Source organism: Podarcis melisellensis (assembly GCF_964234715.1).
Source record: "Podarcis melisellensis genome assembly, chromosome: 15".
NCBI lineage: Eukaryota > Metazoa > Chordata > Lepidosauria > Squamata > Lacertidae > Podarcis > Podarcis melisellensis.
The window spans coordinates 28,878,360-28,896,975 of NC_138532.1; the positions used below are offsets into that span (position 1 = coordinate 28,878,360).

At 45.9% G+C, this 18,616-nt stretch overlaps 1 protein-coding gene across 1 annotated transcript in view; it reads left to right on the forward strand.

The window, feature by feature from the left end:
• The window catches only part of PITPNM3 (PITPNM family member 3), a 70,975-nt gene that overhangs the window by 16,947 nt on the left and 35,412 nt on the right, over positions 1-18,616 (forward strand). The window contains 3 exon segments of the mRNA XM_081889773.1: positions 3,253-3,345; positions 10,567-10,674; positions 14,842-14,889. Coding sequence (XP_081745899.1) covers positions 3,253-3,345; positions 10,567-10,674; positions 14,842-14,889 — 249 coding nt within the window.

Below are 18,616 nucleotides of genomic sequence, written 5' to 3' on the forward strand. Positions count from 1 at the left end.
TGTCAAAAGCCGCTGAGAGATCCAGCAGAACTAGGAAACTAGCTTTCACCTTTGTCCCTAGCCCGCCAGAAATCAGTTTCATTTGTTGAGACTTTAGGAAGAAAAGGGGGAAAGAGGTGGGGGGGGGAGAGATAAGTGGGGGTGGGATTGGGTGGCGATGTTTCTATTTTACTTACTATATGTAAGGTTTGGTGTCTCCGGTGCTTGTGCAGGTTCTTTGCTGTTCACTTGCGTTCCTTTGGTGGTGAGAGAGGTTGGGGTTGGCCTAGGGTGTGGTTATTCATTTGCGGTTGGCTGTGGTGGTCTTTATTTCCATGTGGGTGGGTGTTTTGGATCAGGTTAGCCATATTGATTTGTATGCCGTTGGTGGATTTTTGTCATTGTACATAACAGCTTTTATGACAAAGTTATTACAACCTGGTTAATAAGACACTGCAAGAAGTTAGCTTTGCAAGAAAAACACAGGACAATAGCATTGCCAGTCAAACATTCCAGACTCCCATTCAAATATTCATCCTCTTTCTTTCGTTGAATTTCTTCTCTTTCTTTTTTGCACACTCCAAAGGAGACATGGTCTTAAGATAGAAATAGGCTGAGGCCATAATAGAGTCCAAGTTCCTTGGTGATCAGAGACCCAGACATTCTGCTTCCACACTGCAAGGCCTCCCTTACCCCCTACATATGGGGGGCTGAAGCTGGCATTGGCTTTCAAGGCTGGGGGATGCAGAGGGCAAGCAGGCGATTCAAAGGAGCACTGCTGAGAGGGAGGCCTAAACATTTATCCTCATCAGGCGCAGCACTCAATTAGTCGAGGCTTCGTCAGCTTAATTTGAAGGGGCTCCGTATGTGTCTGGGAACACTTAAGGCTAAGTGGACTTTATTCAATGGAGCCAAGCGATTAAGCTGAGTTCTGTGCCTGCCAGGCAAAACGGTCGAGATATTGGATCCATGACTGCCGCATTCATTAGCCATAATTAGACAACTTGCATTTATAAAATCCTATAGGCATTAAGTGGGCTTATCAGGAGGAGTGGGAACAGTGAGGCTGTCGAAGGAGGAAGGCTACCTAATGGCTGGCCTGGCTGTGCCAGTAATGGCATGGGGCTTCTTGGGGGAGTTTTCAGATTTTCCCTTGCATCTGCCGAGTCTCTGAACCCGAACAGGGTGTTTGTTTGGCCTGTTCCGGTTGCAGGGCTCTTCTTAGTTTCTTAGGATTGCTAAATGGAGCCTCCATGGACAGAGCTGGTCTACCTTAGAATGGTGGAGAACAAGACTGGGTTTCCCATTTGGCCACTGTGAGGGCAGGATCCATCAGGCTCTTCCTATGGTCTTAGGACAGGCTCTGAGTCATGTCTGATCCACTGAAGGAGGTGGTAACTGAAATGTTTTTCTCCCAGAGTGTCATATATCTGCCTTGTTAGTCATCCTACTTAATCTACAAGCATTTTTACCTCTTAGCTAAAGAGACTCCTCCAGTGATTTGCAAGAATCATGCATTGCAAGCCACCAGAGGGCTTTTTAAAGTCTTGCACAGATACACACCTAATAAATTCTAAGCAGGAATGAGCACTGTTGGCCGTTTCCAGAGAATTCTGACTTGCCACAGTGTTTGCACACAAGGGGTGAGTTGTTGGCTGTGGAGATGATAAAAGATTCATCTTCTTGGCGGCTCTTGCTGCTTTCCATCACTGATGATTGTGCTTATTGTATGAGTAATGATTTGCCCCTTGTTTATTTCTTTGGGTGCCTGACGTTTGGGCTGGAAACCAAACTTCCAAATCAAATACATTAATAGGGGAGAAGCCAGCTTGGGGTTCGAGTTTCTAGCTGTCTGTATTCTTTGTTGCATTTATCTCCCAACTTTTTCTCCAAGGAGCTCAAAGTGGCAATACATAGTTTGTCCTGCCTCCTCATTTAATCTTCACAACAACCCTGTGAGGTAGGCTAGTTTGAGAGGTGGTGACTGGCCCATGGTCACTCCATGAGCTTCAGAGTTGCTTCCAAACTCTGCCCCTCCCCTGGGCTGCCTTCCTTTTCTGGGATGGATGTGTAGAACAGATGCAGAGCCTGCTGGATCAGGCCCATGGCCCATCTAGCCCAGCATCCTATCCTCACAGTGGCTTATTGTGGGAAACTGGCAAGTTGGATCCGAGCACAAGAGCCCTTTCCAGCAACTGGTATTCAGATGCATGGCTGCAGAGCAAAGCCATCATAGCTAGTATCCATCAATAGCCTTCTGCTGGGAGCCAGTGTGGTGTAGTGGTTAAGAGCAGTAGACTCGTAATCTGGTGAACCAGGTTCGCTTCCCCGCTCCTCCACATGCAGCTGCTGGGTGACCTTGGGCCAGTCACACTTCTCTGAAGTCTCTCAGCCCCACTCACCTCACAGAGTGTTTGTTGTGGGGGAGGGAGGGAAAGGAGAATGTTAGCCGCTTTGAGACTCCTGAAGGGGAGTGAAAGGTGGGATATCAAGTCCAAACTCCTCTTCTCTTCTTCTTCCTCCATGAATCTGTCTAATCCTTTTTAAAAGCAATCCAAGCTGGGAGCCATTATGCCTTCCTATGATAGTGAGTTCCACATTTTAACTCTGTGCTGCATGAGGAAGAGCTTTCTTATATCTGTCCTAAATCGTCCAATGATATTCTCTGGACGTCGTGGGCACCCTCAGGTGTCAATAAGTGATGAAATGGTAGCAGTTTTACTCAGCTGATTGATAGGTAAATCTGTATATATGAAAAATGGGGGGAGGGGAATCCACCTAGTCCAGAAGTGAAAAAAGTGTCCTTGAGGATGAAGGCTAAGTCTAAGGTGTGCCTTATTGTCCTCACATGTTCATGATTATTATTTGAACATTTACACCCCTGTGTTCAGCCAACAAGACTTCCAGAGTGGCTTACATACAGTCATTTAAAACAAAGCAATCCCATTCTCCACAGGTTTGCTATATAAGAAAATACAACTTGCAAGGGAAAAGGCACAGGAACGGCAGAGGGGGGAAAAAAAAACCTTGGGTACCAATTCTTAAGCAGCTGTTCTCATGTGGGGTGGGTGAGCAGGATCCTGCCTTTCATATGGTGCTTGATGTTGGCCATTTCTGTAAGTCCTTGTATGAAAATAAGTTTAATTTCACGAGGCTGATTAACTGGGAGCACTTTTCATAGTGGATCAAAATGTTTTGTTTTGACTCCAGCGTTGCAGCCAAAAATCTGTTCACTCGTCTGACTTTTCTCTGTTTGTCTTTCTCCTTCTGCAGCTGATTTACGCCGGTTCAGCGCCCAGTGGCCCATGCACGGGATCCTGACTGACTCCGTGGAGAGCTCTGATGATGAGTTCTTTGATGCACGAGGTTGGTGTTCATTATGCTTACTGCCAGGCATCCAAAGTGTCTCTCAGGGCATCGTCCCCTTGCTCCATTTCCTAGAGGCCTTTGGTGCTTCTGCTGTCGGGTTCCTCTTGGACATCCTCTGCTGCCTTAGGCTGAGTCAGACCACTGGTCCATCCAGGTCAACAATATTATCAATGAAAATAATAGAAGTAGAAATACTAAAAAAAAACAAAACCAAAGCAAAACAGTGTGGTATATCTGGTCAGTGCAGTACTTAAGACCATTAGGAAAGTCAATTTTCACATTGTGCTGTGGAATGGGAGTCCTGTGTGACTGTATTTCATAGAATCATGGAATTGTGGAACTGGAAGGGACCACGAGTGTCCAACCCCCTGCAATGCAGAAAATGCAGCTAGAATCCCTGATAGGTGGCCATTCAAACTCTGTTGAAAACCTCCAGTGAATGAGAGTCTACTATCCTCTGAGGGTGTTTGTTTCACTGTTGAACAGTTCTTCCTAATGTGTAGTCAGAATTTCCTTTCTTATCATTTGACTCCATCAATTCAGGCCCTCCCCTTTGGAGAAAGCAAGCTGGCTCCTTATTCCCATGTGACAGCCCTTCAGGTATTTGAAGATGGTTCTCATGTCACCTCTCAGTCTTCTCCATGCTAAACATCCACAGCTCCCTCAACTGTTCCTCATAAGACTTGGTTTCCAGGTCCTTGAGCCTGCTGGTCTCCCTCCTCTGCACATCTTCCAGCTTGTCAATGTCCTTTTAAAACTGTGGTGCCCAGAACTGGCTGCAGGACTCCAGGGGTCGTCTGACCAAGGCAGAATGCAGTGGTACTGTGATTTCCCTTGATCTAGACACTAGATTTCTGTTGTTGCAGCCTAAAATAGCATTAGCTCTTCTTTTTTTAGTGCTCCATCACACTGTTGACTCATGTTAAGCTTGTGGTAGACTAAGACCCCTAGATGTTTTCTGCATGTACTGATGTGAGAAGCCTTGAGGCCTTGTGAGTGTCTGTGTTGGTGGGGGGAGCTTTCCTTCCTTGGCTATCAGACATGTCCATTGTGCAAAGAAGACTCCAGAATGAGGAGCCTCCCCTGTGCTCTTCCCCTTCTCTCCCCACCTCTTGGGAAGGAAAAATGCCCCCCCCCAAGCCCTTCTGCAATCTTAAAGTCCTTCCTTCTCACGGCAGCTCTTTTGAGGCTGCCCTTGCCAAACGTCCCACTGCTATTTCTGGAATTGCTCAACAACATCTATAATTTAAAAGCACCGATGGCATCTTTCCCTAGGCAGATGCCTGAACAGAGGCCCACCCAGGCTTTCCATGGAAACTAGAAGCACACAGTGACAGGAATGCTGTCAATATTTTGATGTTTCAAAAGACTCTTTTCCGTTAAATATTATTATTACAGTTCATCAGGGGAAGACAGTAATAGTTGCATTAATAAGGACTGGGTGTGATGCAGGTTTCCAGTCAAATTTTATTATTTGATAAGGGAGGACAAATGTCCTAATCTGGAATAAATGCCAGTCGGGGAGACAGTTGTGTGTGCAGCTCCCAGACACACACACACACACACACACACACACACACACACTACATCTCTGGTGTAAGGTAAAGGTAAAGGGACCCCTGACCATTAGGTCCAGTTGTGGCCGACTCTGGGGTTGCGGCGGTCATCTCACTTTATTGGCCAAGGGAGCCGGCGGACAGCTTCTGGGTCATGTGGCCAGCATGACTAAGCTGCTTCTGGAGAATCAGAGCAGAGCACGGAAACACCGTTTACCTTCCCGCTGGAGCAGTACCTATTTATCTACTTGCACTTTGAGGTGCTTTCGAACTGCTAGGTTGGCAGGAGCAGGGACTGAGCAACGGGAGCTCACCCTGTTGCGGGGATTCGAACGGCTGACCTTCTGATCGGCAAGTCCTAGGCTCTGTGGTTTAACCCACAGTGCCACCTGCGTCTGGTCCTATTGATGGCTATAGGCCGGGATGGCTATGCTCTACAGCCACATGCTTCTGAATGCCAGTTGCTGGTGTGATAAGAGTTTTAAGGTCTTAGGGCAGATTTTGTTTACAACACTGGAAACCACAGGAGGGGAGAGGGCTCTAGTGCTCAGGTCCTGTTTGTCCGGTTTCCAGAAGAGGCACCTGGCTGGCTGCTGTGAGAACAGGAAGCAGATGGAGATAGGCCATTGGCCTGTTCCAGCTGGTTCTTTCTTACGATTACAGGCTGTTTCCAAATTGGGTCTTGGCTGTGAAACACCCATGCTGTGTTTACTCAGTTTTTGTGGGGCATCCGCATGATGCAAAGGTGCCAACTCCTAGGAGCTGAGGCAGTTTTGGCCCCCTGAATAAATTTTTATGAGCGGACTGGGCTGCTTCAATATTCAGAGGATGACGCACGTTGTCAGGACATCGTGCAATGTTGCATGTGTGATGTCAGGACGTGCTCCAATCCTCTGGAGAAGCTGGTGACACTTTGAAGAAAATGCCATTTTTCCAGGTTCTTCCTGTTCTTCCCCCACTCCAGAATTCAGAGGATAAGACTGTCAACAACCACTAGGCATGATGGTCGTGCTCTGTCTTTGCGGTCGGAGGCAGGATTGCTCCTGGTTGTATGATTCCCCAGTGGCCCCTCCGTTGAATGAAGGGACTCTTTGAAGAGTGTTGTAAACAAAAATCTACCCTTTTCCCCTTATGGGGTATCCAAGAGCCCATATAGAGTCCTTACTTAGGTTCCCTATAAGACCTCAAAATTCCTATCACAAGAGCCTTATAGCAGGGGGTCCCAACTCACCCAGCCTCCTGCCTTCAATAGTAGACAACCAGACGCCCCCAAGGGAAACCTGCAAGCAGACTGATATTTGAGCAAATGAAACAACCATTGCATTTTGTTTCTCAAGGAGGCCTCGAGCTCCTTGCAACAGGTCTAGCGGTTGTCCTTGGGTGCTGGAGCCCACCTGCCTTCTGTTTTTCTTCTTCTTCTTCTTCTGAATTTGCAGCTCCATGAGATTGGAAGGAAAAGGGGTTCCCGAGTCCTCATGCCAATTTTCTTGTCCAAATTATATGCCTCCATTATCTGGTAATAATGAAGCCAATCTCGCACTTTGTTTTTTAATTTCTCAAAGCTCTGCAGTTTCAATCTATCTCCTTCTTGTTCTAAAATTTCCCAATATTTCGGCCACTTGGCCTCCATATTGAGCTTTTTCTGGGCTTTTGCTTCCATTGGTGAAAACTACCTTGGGGTTTTATTTTCCAATAAATCCTTATATCTTATCCAAACATTAAACAATGCTTTCCTGACAATATGATTTTTGAATGCTTTATGTGCTTTAACCTTGTCGTACCACAAATATGCATGCCACCCAAAAACGTTGTTAAAACCTTCTAAATCCAAAATGTCTGTGTTCTCAAGAAGCAGCCAGTCTTTCAACCAGCAGAATGCTGCTGATTCATAGTAAAGTTTAAGGTCTGGCAGGGCAAATCCACCCCTTTCCTTTACACCAGTTAATATCTTAAATTTTATTCTGGGCTTCTTGCCCTGCCAGACAAATCTAGAAATATCTTTCTGCCACTTCTTGAAACAGTCCATCTTGTCCACAATTTGCAATGTTTGAAACAAGAACAACATTGTAGGCAATGCATTCATCTTTATAGCTGCAATTCGACCCAACAAGGAAAGCTTCAAGTTTGACCAAATTTCTAAATCTTTTTTCACTTCCGTCCAACATTTTTCATAATTATCTTTAAATAAATTTGAGCAAATGAAACAACCATTGCATTTCTTTTCTCAAGGAGGCCTTGAGCTCCTTGCAACAGGTCTAGCTGCCTTCTGTTTTTCTTCTTCTTCTTCTGAATTTGCAGCTCCATGAGATTGGAAGGAAAAGGGGTTCCCGAGTCCTCATCCCCTTTCTGCCTTCCTTGCTGTTGACTCTTGAGTGGCGAACACAAAGGGCCTAGAGGGGTTCCGCTTCCAAAGTGGCACTTTCTGGCTTCAAAACACCTGATCGGATGTGCAGACATTTGCCTCCTTTTAAAATCTTCCCCAAGTGTTGGGAAGGGAGAGGGATCTGTCATCCATATTCATGAATGCAATGGCTGAAATGGTGCTAATTGCAGCAGGAAGGAAATGCTTTGGGCTTGGTAGAAAAACCACCCAACAGAGGAGTCAGAGATTTGCCTGGGATGAGGCTGCCTTTCCGCATTGTTGCCTCTTGGAGCCAAGCCAGGCCCAGGATGACACAGACAATTAACAGGGGATTTTTCTTGTTGTGTTTCGTTATGTAAATAGCATCTGTGGAGAAGCCTGAGCTGCTGGGGCGGGGGCAGCATGGTGGTGGGGAGAAGTTTAACTCTCCCTCTCCCAGCCATGGGCTCGACAAATACCCTCTCAGAAGTTGTTATTTACCTGTCAATGAAACCTTTCATTGGCACCAATAGAGGAGGAATAATAGAACCAGTGAATTGTCGAGTTCCACAGCATACCCTCCAACATTTCTCTGATGAAAATAGGGACATCCTATTCCATAATGATGATGGTGATGATGTTAATAATAATAATAATAATAATAATAATAATAATAATAATAATAATAAATTCTCTGGGTAGCTTCCAACACACAAAAATGTAATAAAACTACCGTATATAGGGCTGCCTTTAGATGACTTCTAAAGGTTAAACCACAGAGCCTAGGGCTTGCCGATCAGAAGGACGGGGTGAGCTCCCGTTGCTCGGTCCCAGCTCCTGCCAACCTAGCAGTTCGAAAGCACGTCAAAGTGCAAGTAAATAAATATGTACTGCTCCGGCGGGAAGGTAAATGACATTTCCGTGCCCTGCTCTGGTTCACCAGAAGTGGCTTATTCATGCTGGCCACATGACCTGGAAGCTGTACGCTGGCTCCCTCAGCCAATAAAGCGAGATGAGCGCCGCAACCCCAGAGTCAGCCACGACTGGACCTAATGGTCAGGGGTCCCTTTACCTTTACCTTAAAGGTTGTATAGTTATCTCCTTGGGTCTGGGGTCACATAACTCCATACCCTCCAACATATATCCCATGAAAATAGGGACATCCTACCATACCCTCCAACATTTCTTCTTAGGGATGTCCTAAGGAAAACCGGGACCTTCTAGGATCAAATCAAAAACTGAGCTTCTGTAAATTCGGGATGTCCCTGGAAAATAGGGACACTTGGAGAGTCTGCCACAGGAGTCATCTAGTTTGGCCTCCTGCAATGCAGGAATTGCTGCTAAAGAATTCCTGACAGATGCCATCCAGCCTCGGAAACCTCCAATGAAGGAGAGTCCACACATTCATTGGGAGTCTGGGGTCGAATGGCTTTTACCCCTAGAAAGTTCTTTCTAATGTTTAGTCAGAATCACCTTCTTGTCATTTGAATCCATCAATTTGGGTCCTGCTCCCTGGAGCAGCACAGAACAAGCTAGCTCCATCTTCCATGTGGCAGCCCTTGAGGTATTTGAAGACGACTCTGACATCACCTCTCAATTTCTCTTCTCCAGGCTAAACTTGTGCAACTCCCTCAACCATCGGGGTGTTGTAAACTCGCCTCCTCCGTGTATCAGTCTAAATTGCAATTTGCACACAGTTGATGGTAGCAGCCTTGAACTTCAATAAAGGGGGATAGAGATCTATTTATTTTTAATTCAGGGGAATGTGTATATCTCACTTAATCCTCCATTAACATCGCCGTCTCTTACAAATTGCACTGAAGTTCCGCCAAGAATACTCACTACAATTAACCCAGAACAGTGAAACGTACAAATGATAACACGACCTGTAACAAATATCCTCAGAGAAAGATTTTGTATTTTATTACCTGTGTTGTTTTAATTAGGGGTAAGGTGCATTAAGTCCTAGTCTGGGAAAACAGTGGGGTAATAATAATAATAATAATAATAATAATAATAATAATAATAATGCTTCTTCCCTTTCCCACAAAGCATGGCTGCCCATGTGAATGCCTTGTGAGTGGCACCCAGCTCTGTGCCAGCCTTGCCCATGTGGCATCCTCTCTCTAGCACTGCAGGGCTAACATCCTAAGGGGTGTTGTGAAGGAGACGCAGCGGGTGTCTGGGCCTCCTGTTTATTTATTTATTTCATAAAATTAACGCGCCGCTAGCTTGCAAGAAGAACTTCAGATTTGCTTACGAAAAACAGGTAAAACCATAAAGTTAGTAGTGAGAAAAATAACCAGCAATAATTCAGAACATTCAAAAAGTTAAAATAACAATAGACTGAAAAGAGATAAGAGACTCACACTCGCTTTCAAAATATCTGGGTATGTGTGCGTCTTAAAAAGAATGTTTTTAGCAGGCACCAAAAAAACCCCCAACACCCCAAATACTATGAAGGCACCTTCTAGACGGCAATAGGCATGGAGTTCCAAAGTGTAGGTGCTGTCACACTGAAAGATGGATGGATTTCTTACAAATGCTGAACGGGTATTATGTGGTACCCATAGCAGTGCCAGTTCCACCAACTGAAGTGGTTGAGTCAGCATATATAAGGGAAAGGTGATCTCTTGAGTAAAGTGGCCCCAAATTGTTAAGGGTTTTATATAATAATAGTGTTTTACACATACAGGGGATGCAGTGATGCTCTTGCTGTACTCTTGCAAAGGATCCTGGAGGAAGAAATTTAAGGAATATTTAGTAAAATGCAATAATATAATATATATTATTATTCTTATTATATAATATATAATATAAGAGGAAATACTTGCAAGAACTAAATTTGTTTTAGGATTAAATTATGTTGAAAGTTTAAAATGATGGATTGAGAATATTATGAAAAGAAAGGAAGTTAGTAATCTGAACAAGTTAACATTATTAGAAGTGGATATTGGAAAATTGCAAAAATGAAATTTAATGGAAATCGGTCAGGAAGGATTTGAGGAAGTCACCTAAAATGGATTGAATTTGGATTTTGAACGGTAAGAAATTTTGAATGTATGTTTGTTTATATATATGTGTGTGTGTGTGTGTGTGTGCTTGTTATTTGTTTGTTATTTTGTGTTGTGTTAAAAATGGAAAACTAATAAAAAAAATTTGAAGAAAAAAAAAGGATCCCGGAGGAGACCCTCCACTTTCTGATCGTGTGGCCCAGGCCACGCATCCCCACCACGACCTGCTTTAGTCTCAGTGAAGCCGTCCTGGCTCTGGTACCCGAGCCATTGTGCTAAAATGTGATGCCGTTTTCTCTCACCGCAGAGGAGGTGGCGGAAGGGAAGAGTGCGATCCTCCTAGGGATGAGCCAGTGGAACTCCAACGACCTGGTGGAGCAGATTGAGACCATTGGGAAGCTGGAGGAGAACCAAGGTAACATTGAGTCACGTGCAATGCCCCCCTCTGCCCCCCCCACCTTCAGGGTTGGAAAAGTTTCAGAAAAGGGGAGGATCAAGGGGATGGAGCGACTCCCCTAAGAGGAAAGGTTGCAGCGTCTTTTCAGTTTGGAGAAAGGGCAAGTAAGTGGCGACGTGATAGAAGTTTATAAAATTCTGCATGGTGTGGAAGAAGTAGACAGAGAAAGGTTTTCCTCCATCTCTTTTAACACTAGAACTCGTGGCCGCGCAATGAAGCAGAAAGTTGCGAGTTTCAGGGCAGATAAAAGGGAAGGAGTTCTTCCTGCCGCGCAGAGTTAAACTATGGAACTCCCTGCCACAGGAGGCAGTGATGGCCACCAAATTGGATGGCTTTAAAAGAGGGTTGGACAAGTTCATTGAGTACAATAAGGCTACCAGTGGCTACTAGAGATGATCTGGTCATGGAGATTATGGAAGTGGGGGACTATTGATGGCTACCAGCCATGGTGGCTATGCTCTGCCTACACAGCGGGAGGCAGTAATGCTTCTGGGTACCAGCTGGGTACCAGTTGCTGCTTGTGGGTTTCACACAGGCTTCTGGGTGGCTGCTGTAAGGACAGGATGCTGGGCCTGATCCAGCAGAGCACAGGAAGGCTATTCTCATGCTCTTAACACCTGGAGGGTCCACAGTTGGCAAACACTGCTCTCATTCTCTATAGCAATTGGGAGCCCAGTTTGATGCTGATGCTGCTCTGTTGCCCGGCGACCAAAGTGGCGTGATGCTCTTCCGCAGTGGCTCCCTGCTCCTCATAGCTCAGGCTCAAGACCAGCCCCTGCAACCTGCCTATGATTGCGGATCACAGCTCCCCACTCAACAAATCAACTCTCAAAGGCTTCCAGCTACAATCTTGACCCTTGTCTTCCCCTTACCTGCTTCACACCTGCCAGCTCTTCCTAATGTTTAGTCAGAATCCCCTTCCTTGTCATATGAATACGTTGGTTTGGGTCCTCCCCTCTGGAGCAGCAGAAAACAAGGTTGCCCCATCTTCCTTGTGGAAGCCCTTCAGATATTTGAAGATGGCTTTATTATGTCACCTCCCAGGCTTCTCTTCTTCAGGTTAAACATCCCAAACTCCCTCCACCATTCCTCATCAGGTTTGGTTTCCAGACCCATGGCAATCTTTGTCAATTAGCTTAGAATTAGATACCTTTTCCAAGTGATGCACTTCCGATAATAAGCTGCTTTGCTGTTTTCTTGCTCTACAAGCCCCTATCTGTGTGAATCAACAGATTAGTACCCTAACACAAATTCTGTGCATACTAAAGACCTCCGATCAGTTATTGGGCTCTGTTTCAATATGCTGAAGAGAGTAGCATTTGCTGCTCTCTTGTCACTGTTTGGAGTTCTTCTTCCTCCTTCTGCTGGCATGTTAGCTGATTGTCATGGGTTCCACACAGGCCAGGCAGCATCTTCAAGGCTGCTAAACAGATAATTAGTGGGTATGTGTTTGTTGGGGGGGGGAGTGTGATCTGTTTCACGCTGCCCTTGATGATGGCCAGGATCAAGTGCTTCCCTGCTAATTTATCTCAATCAAGACTGGATGATTCATAGGCTTTCCTTTTTTTCTTTGCTGAGAAAAGACGGTTTCTCTGCATCCCAAGCTTTTCTCGCCTCTTGACAGCAGGCAAGGTGGGGCATGGGGGAAGCAGATTAATCTGACAAGGAACAGAGCCATTTAGCGGGGAATGACAGGGCTGAGAACCTCAGATCTGGCTTCCCTCTGGGAGTTGTGTCGTCATTGCAATGCAAGCCTCTTAGGGAATGAAGCCTGCAAATGGTGCATTTATCTCTCTTTTGTGTCCCATCATGTGTGGGTTGTGTAATAGCCTATCAAGTCTTAAATCTGGCTGTGAGGTGGAGCAGGATTGTGTTCGGTCTTAAATCTGGATCTTAAACCTGGCTACGAGGTGAAGCAGGTTCATACTGGCTTTGGATTCTAAGGACCAGAATTCAGTGCCCTTCTTGCTCATAGAGCAGAACAGGGCTGCCTGGGGTCCAACAAGCATCTCCCAGCCTAATTGATCTTCCAGTTTGCCATAGGGTGAGGGTGTCTTACTCTCTAAGAACATCAGCCTTCCCCACTCCAGCGCTGTGGATCTGGGGCAGCACCCTTTCCATCCTTAGGTACCCACAAGGCGGAATTGCCTACCACAGACTAGATAATATTGTGACATTTCTGCTGGAGACATTGTGCGTGGCGGCAGGGAATTCTCTGCTTGCTGCTAACAGAGCCTGGAGGAAAGCAACAGGGGAGAGACTAAAGTGTGTGTGTGTGTGTGTGTGTGTGTGTGTGTGTGTGTGACTCAGTGAGTGAGTGAGTGAGTGAGTAAATGATTGAATCCCTCTTTCACTTCCTGGGCTTTGCATCAATAACAATGTATCTTCCGAATGTACATATTTCATGGATTTATTTTATTTTTATTTTTCATAGAGCAGAGACTTAAGGAAAGGTAATTGACGCCGTCATAAAAAAGCATGGCGTAATTTTTGATGCAAAAATTACTTTTTGCTATTACTAATAATTATGAAGCCATACTAATTGTTAGTGGCACCAGTTTGGTTGATTCTTAAGTGGGCTGTTTTTGTAGTGCTCCACAATAAGAGCCCTGCTGGATCAGGCCAGTATCCCAACGAGCTCACCTGAATGCATGATATGGGAAACACTCATGGTCAGAGACAGCGATGCTTCTGAATGCCATTTTCTGGAACCGCAGGAGGGGAGAGGGCTCTTGTGCTCAAGTCCTGCTTGCAAGTTTTCCACTGAGGGCATCGGGTTACCCACTGTCAAAAGACGATGCTGCATTAGCTGGACCATTGGCCTGATCCAGCAGGCTATTTATTCTTAGGTTCTTATGATGATGGCCCGTGTGGACCACCAACACTTGCAGGGGCCCTGGGCCGGTTTTAAAACCACCCAAACCAGTAGCCACCACTGTATTTTGGATGGGTGGTTATCCACTTAATGACACGTTGTGCAATAGGGTCCTTTCTTCTGTCTCTCCTGAGCTTGTGTGGCTCTGAGCTGTCTGTTTCTACCCAGCCACCCACCCACCCTCACTGCTTCCCATTTGCATCACCCTATCTTTATTCCTCATGATAATTAGTATAATTGTATGGCCTTTTAAGAGTCCCAGTGATGCAACTGCCACATTGGTTTGGGTGGGAGATGGAGGTTAGTGGTGGGGGAGGCAGGAAAGTCCCTTCCTGGAGCAGCCAAGCTTTGTCATGGGCTTGGAAGGTCAGATTTGGAGCTTGAAACTTGGACCCAATGTGGGTGGAATATAGCTCCTTATGGAGCACTTACGGTAGCTCACTATCAGAGGATGATAAGAGGAATAACAAACATGGGTTTGGCTCCATGTGCTCTCAATTTATATCATTTATTAACAATAGTGCAATAATCTCCCTCCCATCTCAGTCATAACAACCACTCTGGAGAAATTATCTTAATACTCTAAACTGAAGGATACCCTGTGGATTTGAGCTTAAACTGTCATGTGAAAGATTTTCCAGGTCTGTTTTGATGTCTTATGGATGACTGCATTCACGGCTTAACATCTGTGCATGCATTTGTCCTGGAAGATGACACTTTAAAAGGTAAAGGGACCCCTGACCATTAGGTCCAGTCATGGCCGACTCTGCGGTTGCGGCGCTCATCTCGCTTTATTGGCTGAGGGAGCCAGGTCATGTGGCCAGCATGACTAAGACGCTTCTGGTGAACCAGAGCAGCGCATGGAAACGCCATTTACCTTCCCGCCGGAGTGGTACCTATTTATCTACTTGCACTTTGGCATGCTTTTGAACTGCTAGGTTGGCAGGCGCAGGGACCGAGCAACAGGAGGTCACCCCGTTGCGGGGATTTGAACCACCGACCCTCTGATCAGCAAGTCCTAGGCTCTGTGGTTTAACCCACAGCGCCACCCGCGTCCCAGATGACACTTAATGCTTGGTAATTGTTTAAAAACCTTTCAATAAAAGTTGTAATAATAATAAAGAGTTTGGAGCTTGAAAGTGTCTGGGAGGGAGAGCAGCTTGTGGCTCAGCAGATGCAACATAGAGGTTGTTTTCTTGTACTTCTGGCCAAGAGATGCTAACTTGGTCCCTCTTGCTTCCCTCTGGCAGGCGAAGATCCGTCCTTCTGCTCATCTGGAGTCCTGCAGGAAAAACAAAGTGAGTCCTGGTGCTTTTTTACTTTTTTTTTTTAAAAAAACCCTCCTCCTCTTTTCCTCCAGAGGGTTCATTCTTGTGTTTGAATTTCAAATGGTAACTGGGATTAAAGCCATTGTAATGCTCTTTTCTAAGGCCATCTGGAGGCCAAAATCAGATTTTATTTGAGCCCCTTCCTCGGGATTATGAAGTTGATTATTTATGACTTGAAAGCCGTGTTTTGGTGGTTCTGCCTCCCCTTTGGTTTAGGGAAGTTTTTAATGACTGATGTTTTAATGTATTTTTAATCTTTTGTTGGAAGCTGCCCAGATGGGCAGGGTAAAAAGTTGTTGTTGTTGTTGTTGTTGTTGTTGTTGTTGTTGTTGTTGTTGTTTTGTTATTTACAGCCCCAGATGCTCTTTTTGTTATGTGTATGTGTGTGGGGGGGAGCCCAGGCTTGAGCATGCACAGGCTCCAAAGCTCTGCCCCCCGCCCCCCCCCCGGCACCTTCATTTAACAAGCCTCTCAAATAGAAAAAGTGGTCTTTAGAGTTTGTGATGTATGGTGTGGGGCAGGCCATGGGTCAGGGCAGTTGCAGATTTCAAGACTCGGTGCTCCTCCAGACAACCTGTTTATTGGGTATTTATCCTGAGTTGCTTATACAGAGGTTAAACTCTGCCTGTCCTTTAGTGAGCATTCATTGTGATTTGTTTACAGGGCAGTTGTATTATTATTATTATTATTATTATTATTATTATTATTATTATTGCAATATAAAAAAACAAATTTATTAAAATACAGATAATAGAAACAGGACAACACTGTTCAGAGTCTTTTCCTTAAAAGCAGTCCATCTCCCAAAGCCTGCCAGAATTAAGAAAGGGATAACAGGGAGGGAGGGAGCCCTTTAGCTTCTCTAGGGATGGGGTTCCAAAGCCTGGGAGCAGCCACCGAGAAGGCCCTGTCCCGTGTCTTCACCAAGCGCAGTGTGCGGTTACACATGTCAGAACATTTTTGCACCACTTTGCTCTTGTGGCTAAAGCAGTCCTTGAATCGTCAAATGCCGCCCTCACTCACATCCCATGTCACCTTCACTCTTATCGTTGTACAAAGCAAAATTCATTACGCTCAGTCCCAAAGCCAAGCTTTATTGATCTCTCTAACACGAAGGTCCACAGGGAGCTGCGCCGAAACAGGCTCTCTGTGGCTGCAGAGTTGGTGCCAAAGGCCTGCGCTTCTATAAAGTGGGCAGATTGCAGGCTGGGCAGCACTGATTCTGGGGGCTTCCCAGCTCCCACCCCCCCTCACACGCCACTTTGCTCTTTCTCTCTGTCTGTCTCACAGTAACCTGCAAGCATTTCTATCTTCCATCAGGGTTTTCTTTTTAAATATATATTTTTTTATCACTTGCTAATAGGAACCATATGCCCACAGCCGCATGCAAGTTTATTTCTCTTTGACAGATTTGTTGTCATAAACAGCCAGCAACAGTGCAACAGATGGCAGGGAAACGGGTCTGATTTCATCGGGGAATGCGAGAATGACACGCTTTCTCCCCCCCCGCCCCCTCCACCCCGGCGCCGTTCGTTAGCATCGGCTTGTTAATTCTCAATCGTTGACAATTTTTCTCCTTTTAAAAAACAAACATAAGAAGAGCTGAAAAGGACTTTGTGAGGCACTGAGCGATTATTTTCCCCTTCCCACGCACCCATACATAAGCAGCAGCAAGAATCTTAACCTTCAATGACTGAGCATTTTGGGTAGGATGTGTGGTTTGGAGAGACCCATAAGAGGGCTGGTTAGAGGGGTAGTAGGTGGGTGGAGATGCTTTTGACCGAAGGGCTGGATCCAGGCCTGCTGCTCTGGTCAAATGCTTGACTACTCCTTGCAAAGCTATCCTCCCCCCTCCCTAGGCAGCCTGCCTGCTCTGTCTCCCCTGCAGCCAGGAAGGTCTCTTACAAATGGGCAAATACAGGTGAAACTCAAAAAATTAGAATATCATAGAAAAGTTCATTTATTTCAGTAATTCAACTTAAAAGGTGAAACTAATATATGAAATAGACTCATGACATGGAAAGCAAGATATCTCAAGCCTTTATTTGTTATAATTGTGATGATTATGGCGTACAGCTGATGAAAACCCCAAATTAACAATCTCAGAAAATTAGAATATTGTGAAGAGGTGCAGTAACTATTCAATCCATAACACCTGCAATGACTTCCTGTACAACCTTAAGAACATAAGAGCCTGTTGGATCAGGCCAATAGCCTATCTAGTCTGGTATCCTGTTATCACAGTGGCCAACACAGATGCCTGTGGGAAACTAGCAGAAGAACACTCTCCTCTCCTGTGGTTTCCAGCAGCCAGCGCTCAGACACAGTACTGCCTCTAGCCATGGAGGCAGAACAATAGCCATCATTGCTAGAAGCCACTGATAGCCTTATTATCACCAATGAGTGTCTGATCTTCTTTTAAAGTAACCCAAATAGATGACATGACCTTCATGGTCTCCTGTTAGAGCAAGTTCCACAGTTTAATAGTGCACTTTTATAAACTTCTATCATGCTGCCTTTTACTTGCCTTTTCATCAACCTTCTTGCCTGATGGCTCTCAGCTTCTCTGCAGCAGGCAAGACAGACAATTAGTCCTTGTCCCCCTGTGGAGCAATGGATGCTTTATGAAGCCCAGCTCCTGGGATGGTCTGCAGCAGCAGTAGCTAGGGCTAGGAGGAGGAGCAAGGGGTGGCTGGACCCCACAAGCCTGGAATTCCCAAACCAGAAACTCCAGAGAAGCTCTTTCTTGCATCTGATTCCCTTAAGAGGCTGAGCCCCCTCCCACACCAGCCCCCTGGGATATCCTACGGATGCCAAGCAGCAAGTGACCAGAGCTGGCTCAGGGCATGAGGGCTGCTGCCCCTTTAAGGATATTTGTTTCTCAGAGAGGAAAAAAAAGGTCTTCCTTGGAGCTGGGAATTCTTTTGGGCAAGTGGCTCCCTCCAAGAGATCTGTCCGAGGTCCTGAAATCCTGGCAGGCTCTGTCCATAGTCCTGAAAACGTCACTGACACCCCCAAAGGGATCTGTCCGTGGTCCTGAAAGCATCGCTCTGTCCAGCTACTGGACCTTGGTTTATCTGCTAATCTTCATCTCAAGGATCATAAGCACCACTTTGGAATGGGCACCTTGCCAATAACAGGTCTCTCCAGACATCTGTGGGTGCTGTCCTTTCCCCAAGACAGGATGTGGAGCAGATCACCAGATATTGTGGAGAGGTCCTGCCTTGGAAGCCAAACTGGCTTTACCAAAGACCAGGCACTTTGTGACTCCTGTAACTTGTCATGTCCCTCAAGTATTATCGCATAGAGGTGGGTGGCTATGCTGTGTTGCTGGACTGTACGAAGACCTGTTACTGTGTGGGCAGGACCAGCTCTTCCCTCTTAATTGTTGCCCAGGATAGGAAGGAATGGAGAGGGGGCATGCTTGCACCTCCACCCCCCCATATGCTGGGCCTCTGCTATGACTTTTAAAGGGCACCCCTGTTAGCTCTTGATGCTGTACAGTTGACTGCTACTTTCTGCTACGTTCCCAGTCCAGGGCAGGACTGCTGATTCTGCCATCTGCTATGCAAAATGGTCCTCCCAAACCTAGCAGAGAGTAGCTGCATTTGACCTTCTGCTTCCCTCCCCAGGAAATGCGTGTGGGGTCTGGTTTGTTGTTGTTGAGGGCCTCATTCCCTTGGAGGGGTGGTGGTGT